This window comes from Haliotis asinina, chromosome 2 (genome assembly GCF_037392515.1).
Source record: "Haliotis asinina isolate JCU_RB_2024 chromosome 2, JCU_Hal_asi_v2, whole genome shotgun sequence".
In the NCBI taxonomy this organism is placed as follows: domain Eukaryota; kingdom Metazoa; phylum Mollusca; class Gastropoda; order Lepetellida; family Haliotidae; genus Haliotis; species Haliotis asinina.
In genome coordinates this window covers 23,517,494-23,529,804 of record NC_090281.1, presented here as the reverse complement: position 1 = coordinate 23,529,804, position 12,311 = coordinate 23,517,494, and the positions used below count along the sequence as shown (strand labels likewise).

General features: G+C 41.5%; 1 protein-coding gene across 2 annotated transcripts; it reads left to right on the top strand.

Annotated features, from left to right (window-relative positions):
- The first annotated feature begins 2,441 nt into the window (after window positions 1–2,441).
- Window positions 2,442–9,605, top strand: LOC137273419 (putative peptidyl-prolyl cis-trans isomerase dodo). 2 transcript variants are annotated; one of them, XM_067806102.1, is made up of 3 exons: window positions 2,442–2,517; window positions 5,547–5,741; window positions 8,568–9,605. In XM_067806102.1, exons 1-3 carry the CDS (start codon window positions 2,469–2,471, stop codon window positions 8,786–8,788), a joined length of 465 nt encoding a protein of 154 aa, XP_067662203.1. In that variant the 5' UTR covers window positions 2,442–2,468; the 3' UTR covers window positions 8,789–9,605. The 2 variants fall into 2 exon arrangements, with proteins under 2 accessions (XP_067662203.1, XP_067662202.1); XM_067806101.1 differs by having other exon boundaries at window positions 2,457–2,521; window positions 5,551–5,741.
- The last annotated feature ends 2,706 nt before the right edge of the window (window positions 9,606–12,311 follow it).

Below are 12,311 nucleotides of genomic sequence, written 5' to 3'. Positions count from 1 at the left end.
TCTAGAACGCTTATTAGAAGAAATGCTGTATACATGGGAAAAACGGGCTGTAAGCATAACCGTAAAGTCACAGTGACACGCAATGACCCAGGCTGACGATCTTGACATGAAGGCCTCTATCACCCTTTTCCGTCATCATCTATCTTCAGATCAGGACTAGACCATGCTTGTCTAAAGAGGATCGGGTAGTGAAACTCGCTGACTTGGTTGGCACGTGTCATATATTCGTCACGTAGGTGATAACTCATGATGTCAATCACTGGATTGTTTTGCTCGGACTCCATAATTTACAGATCGTCGTCACATACGGCAACATTTCTGAGCGGGAGGGAAACAAGCAAACAAACAACAACAAAAAAAACCCTGTCAATTACACGTATTTATTTGATGAAAACGGGTATTGCATGTTTGTTACCACACAGTTTATCTTTTAATTTAATATACATTTGTGTTCTATGTATTGAGGTTTTGTGCTACATATACAACATTTATGAAAAAAAAAGCAGATGAGAAGAGGGGATACTTCGATGCCAGTCAAGACTCGGGTTAGAATAGACTAACAGCTAGTCTATGAAATGAACATATTTTACTGAAAAAACGTTCACAGTGAAAAAAAATAATGAAATGGAGCCCTGGGACTCTTCATTTTCAGAGACTAAACAAATCTGCTGAGCGATAATTTCTTGGAATTTCTCAACACATGCAAAGATTCTTATCACCAATTACTGACACGCCTCTGAAGGTGTATGTGACAGGACTTCTTATTGTCCCCAACATCACCCTACCCAGCCCGACCCCTACTCCCTCTCAGTGTGGTGTGGGCAGCTCAGGGGAAGTATCAAGTGTCGCAACCACAGAGCTCAGGGTTAGCATCTCTTGAGACTAATGCTATGGCTGAAAAACTGGATGTATCCAAAACTCCAACAAAGATATCAAATATAATTTTTCTGTCAAATCAAAATACTATGTCTGCATTATATACGGCAGTTTCATTGAAATCACATGGAACAAGAGAAAACTGTTTATTGGAAGTAGTAACACAGCCATGTCTTTGACTGAAATGTTTTACAATTAACAGTTAACAGGAAATGTTCAACACACACAGCGCGTAGAATATGTTCACATGACGTCACTCATATGGACAATACTTTGTGCCGTCTTGTAAAACCCTTTGAAAAGACTGCCATAAGGAAATCTAGACTTGCCACATTTTCTAGACTTGCGTATATATACTTGGATATATATACTTCAGGGTCTGTAGGACAGACTAGGGTTAGAACTGATCCTCAGTAAACCATGCTTGTTAAAGGTGACTAAATAAGCGGGACTGGAAGGTCAGGCTCGCTGACTCGTATGTTTGACCGAATATCAATTGTGTAGATGCTCATATTTTTGATCACTGGCTTCTCTGGTCAAAGCTCAATTACAGACTGTCGCCATATAGCTGGAATATTGCTGAGTGCGACTTTAAACAACCTATCAACCAGCCAGCCAAGGACAGTTTGAAAGAGAGTCTAAGTACGCTTCATTGACTTTTGATGCCACAATCGAGTATATTTGACTCCTACTGAGAGCCAAATATGGTATACATGTTTTACCATCGGCATCAGTGATTCAATATTATTGTTTTTACGTTGAAATTCAGTTTTATATTGTATCGTAGTCTTGTAGGCCAGGCATAACTCCAACGGTGTTGAATAAAATGACTGCTATGTAATTATAATGAGATGCCACTTCAACTCAGGGGCGGTGGGGTAAAATAGTCTGGTGGTTTAAGCATTTGCACGTCACCCTGAAGACCCGGGTACGATTCTCCAAATGGATAAAATTTCTGGATCCTATTTCTGGTGTCCCCCTCCGTGGTATTGGTGGCGTTTTTAACTGAGCTCACTCACTCACTCGCTCGCTCGCTCTCACTCACTCACTCTCATTCACTCACCCACTCACTCACAGGATCCTGGCGTATATCCAACACGGTGCTCCTGTTCTCTATTCCTATTTCTTTACAAGTTACAAGTCTTTACAAGTTTCTTTGCCCAGTTAAGGTTATCATACCTGTCAATACGTGCGTGTGTTTGCACGCACGCGTGCGTTCTAGTCAGAAACAATGCGGTTTTCTTAAGAGGTAGGTAACTGAAATACTAGTACCTTACCACGGTTGATTATGAACATTCCACAGAGACACAGTATTCTGTCTCTGCGCCCACCGAATGACGGCAACGCAGGGTAACAAGAAGTAAATTGCAGATTAAGTTTACTGCGACCGAGGATCGAACCACCGACCTTCGACTAGCTATTATCATTATTTGTGGAATGGCAATTTGTTGTTGAATTTACTAATGACAAAAATGGATTCTGGGGATTCGTTGGACACGTTGTTTGCTGGGTGTGTTGCGATAAAGTTTTCATTCCGCTTTCGGAATATATTCTACTTTTATAATAACCCCACACTTCCGTTTTCCGACGGCATGGGTGATATTCCGGACGGTTGGGAGAAGAGAACAAGTCGATCCAGCGGTAGGTTCTCAGAAAACTCAGTCTTCATCCATTTCATGCAAATATTTTGTTTTTTAAATATTAGGGCAGACACGTGTCACCTTTGTATTAGTTAATGCACTTGTTTTGTTTTTAATGAATTTGCCTGTCAAGAGGTATTTTCCTACATAAAATTTGACAGGTTTTAGAAAAGCCCGCTAATGATATGTTAAACGGGCGACGATATAGCTGATCTTTAGTTTTGGTCTGTCTACGCATTTAGAATTTAATTTGAGGTCTTAGTTTACCTCATCTTAATAATATAATTTTGGAATTCCTGATGGACCTCTGGTAGGATTGTAAGAAGATGAATGTGCGTGTCTTGTTAGAATCAAATTTAACGTGTCTTTGTTGTTTGCAATCTTGCCATTCTCTCTGCTTTTTATATCTTTTATCCAGTGATACAAAACAGATATCATTTTCAATATTATTAAATTCAGGTATCATGCTTATTATTAACTATGAATCAATAACATCAAAAGGTTATAAATTATTAGATCAGGTGTAGGTGGAGATCAAATGTATAAAAATATACACCCAAAACAAAGTGTTGTCTATGAGAAGATCCTTGTTTAATATCAGCAAAAATACTTTCAACATGCCAATGTTGGCAAGATTGTCTCTTGTAACTTGTAATGCCACAAACACATTTGAAAGCAATTTGGTATTGAATCAGGCCTACCATACAAACGTTGAATAAATCATCCAAACTGAACTCATGTACACCAAACCAAAACTCTTATCCACCAAAAACAGAACAAAAATCCCCAGAAACTGTCACAATATCCTATAAAAGTAAAACTGAAACAAACCCCCTATAACGGAAAACTAATCGTTTGAAGTGGAAACAAAACTACAGCAGCGCCTGAGAATGGTTGCAGAGTGCACAAAACGGCCGTCATAGCATCCTGACACGGCATAAATAGCATCAAAGATGGCGGAGACGAACAGACTGTAGTCAATAATGTTTTTCATCACCATGAGTCTAGTCTTGAAAATTTGATATCGGGATGTAGCACATCAACACCTAATTGTATTAGGCTTCAAACCTATGCTCAGACTTCTCAGAGTCAGGCTTGCGATTCTGCACAATTTGGTTCCCTGTTCGACCGAATAGGGTTTGTTCCGAAAATGTCAACATCTGAGCGTATTCAGTGTAAAAAGAAGTTAAAACTCGGACTACATTGCGTTATCATCATCAGAGGAAACAAAAACTTGCTAGTAATTTCAATTATGAAGTGTGTATCAGGATGGTTTTCCATTCTGCAGTCTTCATCTCCATGGTCGTCAAAATTTTCCATACATCCATACATCATTTAACAAAAATTACAATAAAATAATGCTTAAATTGTGGCACAGACATTCGTCTGTCTTAGTTCTTGTAAGCCTCAATATGTTGCCTCCTGTGGATTTGAAGCAGAAGTCCCTGCCCTAATCAGTGGATTGAGTTGGCACTCGTTTCCTTTATTGTGAAAGTCAAAATGACATTGACACGGCCGTTTTGTGCGCTCGGCAACCATTCTTGGGTGCTGTTGTAGCTGATTCGCAAGTTTTGTTTCCATTTCAAACGATTAGTTTTCCGTTACAGGGCGCTTGTTTCGGTTTTAGAGGATATTGTGGCAGTTTCTGGTGATTTTTGTTCTGTTTTGGTGTGTAAGATTTCAGTTTTGATGATCTGTGTTCACCGTTAGTATGTAGGCCAGTTGAATGAAGTGTCCATGATTCAGTGATTTAGACGCAAAATGCTGAATGTAGGTCAGTGACTTGCAACAAAGTGAGAAAAAGGATGTAATCATATGCAAAGGTCTGTGATGAAACATAACAACAAATGAATGCAACATTGGATGAATAAAAATGACTGGCCAGTAAATGTTGTGACAAGAAAAACACATAACTGAGTCTCCATTTTTGATCCAGACAGTTTTGGGATGCAAAGACAAGCACTGGTCAGAATTCTGTGACAATTCTTGTTGGTCATGGATTATTTCATAAAACTGATTCTGTGAGTTCTGTTACACAAACCAACTGTCAAACTGAAAATTTATCTGCTAATTACCATTGTGGGATAGTGGAGAAATGGTGTGGTCATAGTCTGGGGTTGTTAGCATTGTGGTGCAATGCCTTTTGTTTGGTATGTGAGAACTTACTCTCAGATACTAGTGTCCATCTGGCAAAGAAATGCATAGATTTTGAGAAAATGATTGGATTTATAGACATTTTAGAAAATGTTTGAATAGGGTAATAAAAAGTGAGTGAGTGAGTGAGTTTAGTTTTACGTCGCTTTTAGCAATATTCCAGCAATATCACGGCAGGGACATCAGAAAATGGGCTTCACACATTGTGCCCATGTTGGGGAAAGGACCCGTGTCTTCGGCGTGACAAGCGAACGCTTTAATTGCTAGGCTACCCCACTGCCTGGTAATAAAAACATGGTGCAAAAAGTGAAAATACTGATTACAATATTCTGAACCGAATGCAAAATACAGTGGTTCTACTCATGGCGCTTTATACCATTTCACCCCTAGTGATTGATGTACTGGACATACCATGTTTCCATAAAAGATTGGTGTTTCAAAAATTATTTTATCCATGTATTCAGCTGGACCACTGGGTCTCTGTAGACAACTTTTCTCTTATTGGCTGTCAACCATGGTCATTCAGGACCAGTCAGAATACTGACCGATCTATGACAATCCATGTACAAAATTACGTATCAAGCATGTCCCCAGGTCAAGCCTTCCTATGTTGCCCCATGTTCCTGCTATCTCCCAATCCTGTTAAATCAGCATTGGATACTGTTGACAACTTTTTATCCACACTAGCATGCATTACCATGGATACTGAGGTCTTATGCTCACCTGGATTCCTTGTTGTAATTGACCCATGAAGATGCAAGAATATTGCCGAGTGCAGAATTGAATAAGAAGCGAAAACAAATATTTCCATTTCTTTTCCATATATCTGTGTGTGGTGTTAATCAAAATCAACCAACAGTGTTTTATGTTCCTCAGGTAGAGACTACTACTTGAACATCTACACAAAGGAAAGTCAGTGGGACCCACCATCAGAGCCTGCCAAGAGGATGAGTACAAAGACTGTACGAGCATCACACCTGCTAGTGAAACACCGTGGCTCTCGCAGGCCCATGAACTACAAGAATGAGGAGATAACTCGCACCAAGGAGGAGGCGATGCAGTTACTGCTAGGTGAGGAAGGTGTTGCAGGGTGGGGAGGAGGCTGTAGTGTAGGGAAGGTGTTGCTGGGTGAGGAGGAGTTGCTGGGTGAGGAGGTGCAGGTTGGGTCAGGTGTTAGTACTGTTACTGGGGATGGAGGGGACTACAGTACAGGGTGGGGATGGCTGCAGGTTGGGGAAGGTGTTACAGGGTGAGGAGGGGCTGAAGGGTGGGGAAGGTGTTGCTGAGGAGGGGCTGAGGATGAGGAGGGACTGTATGGTGGGGAAGGTGTTGCAGAGTGAAGAGGGACTGAAGGGTGGGGAATGTGTTGCAAGGTGAGGAGGGGACTGAAGGGTGGGGAAGGTGTTGCAGGGTGAAGAGGGGCTGAAGGGTGGGGAAGGTGTTGGAGGGTGAGAGGGACTGTCGGTTGGGGAAGGTGTTGCAGGGTTAGGAGGGACTGTAGGGTGTGGGAGGTGTTGCAGGGTGTGGGAGGTGTTGCAGGGTAAGGAGGGACTGTAAGGTGGGGAAGTCGTTGCAGGGTGAGGAGGGACTGTAGGGTGGGGAAGGTGTTGCAGGGTGAGGAAGGGACTGAAGGGTGGGGAAGGTGTTGCAGGGTGAAGAGGGGCTGAAGGGTGGGGAAGGTGTTGGAGGGTGAGAGGGACTGTCGGTTGGGGAAGGTGTTGCAGGGTTAGGAGGGACTGTAGGGTGGGGAAGGTGTTGCAGAGTGAGGAGGGACTGTAGGGTGTGGGAGGTGTTGAAGGGTGAAGAGGGACTGTAGGGTGGGGAAGGTGTTGCAGGGTGAGGAGGGACTGTAGGGTGGGGAAGGTGTTGCAGGGTTTGAAGGGTGTTGCAAGGTGAGGAGGGGGCTGAAGAAAAGCTACAGGGTAGGGTGGTGGATGGACTTGTTGGAGGGAGCCAAGGGGGGATGCATTGCATGGAGGAAGCTATCTGAGTGTGTGCGACGGGTGTGTGTGCGGGGTGGTGGTGGACGGTGTGTGTGTTGGAAATGGGATGTAGAGGGAGATGCATGGTGGCAAGTTAGGATGGCATTGTAGGGCAAGGAAGGGGCTGCAGAGGGAGATGAATGGTGGCAAGTGAGAACGGCATTGTAGGGCAAGGAAGGGGCTGCAGAGGGAGATGAATGGTGGCAAGTGAGAACGTCATTGTAGGGCAAGGAAGGGGCTGCAGAGGGAGATGCATGGTGGCAAGTTAGAACATCATTGTTGGGCAAGGAAGGGGCTGCAGAGGGAGATGAATGTTGGCAAGTTAGGACGGCATTGTAGGGCAAGGAAGGGGCTGCAGAGGGAGATGAATGGTGGCAAGTAAGAACAGCATTGTAGGGCAAGGAAGGGACTGCAGAATGGAAAATGAACTTCTTAAACTCAGCAAAAATATAAACTTGACACTCATTTTTGAAATAGTGTTTTGAGACTTTTCTTGAAAGAGTTTTTGTTGTGATTATATTTAAATCCATTGTCAAGGGCATTACGTCACACATTCATTCTACTGGTTGGGCCTGCATAGCAAGGGGTAGAGCAGTGGCTGCTGAAATCACGTTTCCATGTGCCACAAGTTGCGTGACCTATTGGTACATGTGCATTTGATCTCACAGTAGCAGAGTAGAATGTCATCTCAGAAAAACACGATTTTGTGGTTAATTATTCACTAATTTGCAATGCCCATTGTCAAAGAACGTGCCATTTGTATGCTGAATACGAGAATGTCCGTCACTGATGTTGTGAGGGTTATGGGATGCAGTCAACAGACCATCTGTAATCTCCAGACACGTGTCCATCAAACTGGCACCACAGCTGACCGCCCCCTTCCTGGTCGACCACATCTGGTGTCACACGCAGAAGACCGACAGATTGTCTGACGTCATTTGTGTAATCGGTTTGTAACTGCCACATCCACTGGGAATGTATTGTTTGGAGCTCTGCTCGTCGACCATATCGTGGACCAATTCTAAACCGCGAGATTGGAATGGGGTTGTGTTTAGTGATGAATCAAGGTTCACATTAACCTTTGCTGATGGAAGGGTTAGAGTTTGGAGAAGATGAAGAGAACGCAATGCCCAGCGTTGCGTACAGGAAGTAGATTGATTTGGGGGCGGTAGCATTATGGTTTGGGGTGCTATCAATGGTCATGCTTGATCCCGACTCATTGTCATCCAGGGAAACCTTAATGCGGCAGCACAGAGGGATCAGGTGCTCATTCCAGAGCTTTTGTCATTCATGGCAGCTTATGGCCCTGGTCTGACTTTCCAACAGGATAACGCCAGACCTCATACAGCCAATTTAAGAACGAATTTCCTCAGGAACGCTGGCATCAATATCATGGAGTGGCCCTCAAGATCTCCCGACCTCAACCCCATAGAGCATGTGTGGGATGTGTTTAACAGGCGGCTTCATCAAGTAAGGAACCCTCCACAGAACTTGCAGGAGCTTGGTGTTGTGTTGATACATATATGGTGGCGCATTCCCCAAGCTGTGTTCAGACGCATCATCTAATCCATGAGGAGACATTGTATCGCAACTGTGACCACCCATGAAGGACACACCCGATATTGACATGATTTCATGAAGTTGTGACTCACAGTTTTTGATCATGTACATTGTAGTCGCATTTCCATTGGAACCAATTCCATGACAAACATGATCTGTATGTTCTAGCATCTGTAATGACAAGAAAATTGAATACAATCGTTATTTCAAACCCATTTTCTAAAATGTTCAAATTATTGACTTTGAAACGAGTGTAAAGTTTTTATTTCTGTTGAGTTTATTTGGGAGGAGTTTATTGAAGAAACATGGCATTATTTTTTTATGGTAACTGTAATTCTGCTTTTGTTATTTCCAGGTTATCGTCAACAGATAGTGTCTGGTCAAGCAGAGTTCGGTGACCTGGCTAGAAGGCACAGTGACTGCAGCTCAGCAAAGCGGGATGGTGACCTGGGACCCTTTGGGCCAGGCCAGATGCAGAAACCTTTTGAGGATGCCACATTTGCCCTGGAAGTTGGCCAGCTCAGTGAACCTGTCGATACAGACTCTGGTGTACATATTATTTTCCGCACAGCATAAGTCTTTCTCTCAACACTCATCAAAGAAGTCATTGTTACAGTCACATTGTTGCCCCTACATTATTGATATCAGTAACCATAGCAACGAGAAAGTAGAGGTTGCTGTAGAGTAATATGATATCAGAGATGCCAACCTCTACGGTTTTATTGTAGTCGCTATGAATTTTAGCATGAAACTGCGCCAATATGAATGCACTGGAAATTCTGCGAAATTTGTTGTAAATTCATTCAGTTTCACATGTATAAATACGAAAACATATATTTTTACTGATTTGAGACACTGATTCATCAAAATGAGATGACAAGGTAAAATGTAATGCTGATAATTTGGAAATCTGTGAAATTGAAGCTTCAGGCTTGATTACGGTCATATTATCTTTCTCAGAACCCATCTTGATATTTTTAAAGTATTCAGTTGATTACTAATTTTATGGTCTAACTACTAATTTTGATCTTTGAAACTGCTATTGGCAACGCTTTGGGTATGGCATCTCTGTGATATGGTAAATAAAAATGATCTATGAACTGGAACGTAAAGAATTGACTTATCTATTTTGACCGTGTTGTCTACAGAAATTATTTAAGGTTTCAACTTTTTCTTTAAATTTGTTGGACTTTTCCATGTGCTATTGATAGAGGAAACCATATGGTGATGCTGATTCTTATATATATCATCTATGGCTCATTGCACTAATTGTTTTTTCCAAGGTGAAGGATGTACATTTATGAAGTATGTCTTTTTGACAACTTTTAGAATCAGTTTTGTCAATTTTGCCCATGGGATTATTATTTGATATTAAAAATGGTCATTATTTCTATGTCTGTTTACTCTTAATATTTTATGATCTGTGAAAAAGTTGTAAGTACCAAACAGGATTATCAGTGATTCTGTTGAGTGGAATATATAGCAGCTAGATCTTAGTTCCTCCTGCCCTTAAAGATGCAGACTGGAAAAGGTGACTATTTTTCTTGTAAGAGGTGACTAACGGAGTGGGTTGTCAGACTTGCTAACTTGGTTGAGATGTTATTGGTTCCCAGTTGTGCAGTTCAATGCTCATGCTGTTGATCACTGGATTGTCTGGTCCAGACTGCATTATTTACAGAATGCTGCTATATAGCTGGAATATTGCGGAGTGCTTAGTACTACTTGCTCTGAGTTCTTGCTACCCAAGTTGAAAGCACACAGCTCTGACACCGACATTTAATTTCAACTTTTCTTCAGAATTACCTTTTGTCTGACCAGGCAGAGTGATGCTTATCTAAGCATTACAGTCAGAATGTGTTTTCTAATCATACAATCTCATGAGATGGTGACATAAGGTATTCCCAATGAGAGTTCTAGGCCTAAGTTTTCCAAAATCTGGTTATATTATCTGAGAAAGAAAAAATGGGCAATGTCCTGTGCTTTTCCAGTAAACAATATTGAAGGATCTAGTTTGGAACTTTGGCTAACTGTGCCCTTGTCACATCACACAAATTTGGTACTAGTATTGATGCAGTTCCTACACTTGAATCTTATATCAATGTATACATAACACTAGGCAGATGGACACCACTGTCTTGAAAGAATTTGAGAAAGGTCATTCATTGATTAGCTGAATGCTTGCACAGGGTAGCTTTGTGAGTGAGTGAGTTTAGTTTTACGCTGCTTTTAGCAATATTCCAGCAATATCACGGCGGGGAACACCAGACAATGGGCTTCACACATTGTACCCATGTGGGGAATCGAACCCGTGTTGTCGGCGTGACGAGCGAACGCTTTAACCACTGGACTACCCCACTGCCCCTGTAGCTTTGTGATATTGTTGCGTTTAATACACCTAGAATTGGGCATATTGTGACTGTGAAATGTCAAGTTAAAATGTTTTTCTTTCTTTTTTCATTTATGCAGAGGCCCAGATCAGCTGAAAATGCGGGTAAAATATGCATAGAAGTTTCCAACTGTGCATGAAATGAAAAATACAGTGACAGTTACTGAAATCATTTCCATTATACTCAGGTTGGTTCTGATCAGGTATTACACAAGATAGTTTATACCTGTTCAGTAAACGTACTCATTGATATGAGTAAAATCACTGGAATACACACATATTTGAAAGCAGTGGGTAAGAGAAAATGAAATACCCACAGAACGTTCATAATACCCACTCCCACCAAAATAGTGGTTACAGTACCCTTTAGAGCGAAATCTTTTTTTGAGCTCTGACCTGTTGATTGTTTTAATATGCTGTGGGAATAGCTTTCTCTTCAGTAAAAAGTATTTTTGAAGATAATACAAACCAAAACTGCTTTTCCTTCTAAGTGTAAGAGGCGATTAACAGGATCGGGTGGTCAGACTCGCTGACTTGATTGACACGTCATGGGTTCCCAATTGTGCGGATTGATGCTCATGTTGTTGATCACTGGTCCTGGCTTGAATATTTACATACTGCCGCCATATATCTGGAATCTTGCTGAGTGCGGTTTAAAACTGAACTCACTCACTCTTTTTTCTAGGAGGAGAATGCATATCTAGCAAGGTTGCTAATGGTTTGCCACAGGCCACTACGACTTGACTGACATTTCTCACTCAGTGTGGTTTTCGGCAGTATTCCAGCGATATAACAGCTTGAGACAACAGTCTTCACACATTGCTCAAAAGTGGGGAATCGAATTCAGGTCTTACGAATACTGTAACAATTTGATCACATGATAAACAGCTTGTGATCCCAGCTCCAAACCTGTGATTCCTGTAGCAGCAATGCCAATCCCAAAGTGTTGCAAAAAGTAGTTTCAAAATTGGTAGTTCAACCATAAAATTTGTCAAAATATTTAAAATGAGGATGGATTCTGAGAAAAACATGACACTAATGAAGAGTGACTTTTTAATGTCACATACCTCCAACAGCAGATTAACAGCATTACATTTCTTCTTCGCGAAGTATTTGATCAATGAAGCTTTTTATTAAAAATGAATTTGTCTTCAAAATTCATAGAATTTCTAGTGCAATTGATGTGCGTAGTTTGAGGCCCAAATTCGTAGGACTGTGATAAAACTGTAGAGGTTGGCATCTCTGAATACGATCATATAACTCCCATGTTGCAGCATCTGCATTGGCTGCCTATCGCATTTTGATGCAAATACAAGATTGCAACATTTGTGTCTTGCCATTTTGATGGTTCACTTCCGCCTATCTGTCCAGAGAACTTTCTACATACAAGGCTCCACGAACTCTCCGTTCTTCCAGTGAGAAACTGTTAAAAGTCTGAAAATACAACTTAAAGTCAGCAGGACAGCGCTCTTTCAAATACAGTGTGCCCTCAGTCTGGAATGCTCTTCCAAATGAACTCCGTAATTCCCCCTCTCCAAGTTCATTCAAGACCGGTTTATAAACATTCTTAGTTAAACAGGCTTTCCCTTAATGTGCACTTTTCCATCCAATTTTTGTGAATGAAATGCGCAAAGAGTCCTTTCGGAGATTAGCGCTATATAAATGCTATCCATTATTACTGTTACTATTCTTCTTCTTATTATTTTCTCTGCT

What these genes read in the sequence shown, in the direction of transcription:
- LOC137273419 (XM_067806102.1), top strand. Translation starts at nt 2,469, where the DNA reads ATGGGTGATATTCCGGACGGTTGGGAGAAGAGAACAAGTCGATCCAGC. An exon ending in GAGAACAAGTCGATCCAGCG is followed by an intron (nt 2,518 to 5,546) that starts GTAGGTTCTCAG and finishes TATGTTCCTCAG; the next exon opens with GTAGAGACTACTACTTGAAC. An exon ending in GGCGATGCAGTTACTGCTAG is followed by an intron (nt 5,742 to 8,567) that starts GTGAGGAAGGTG and finishes TGTTATTTCCAG; the next exon opens with GTTATCGTCAACAGATAGTG.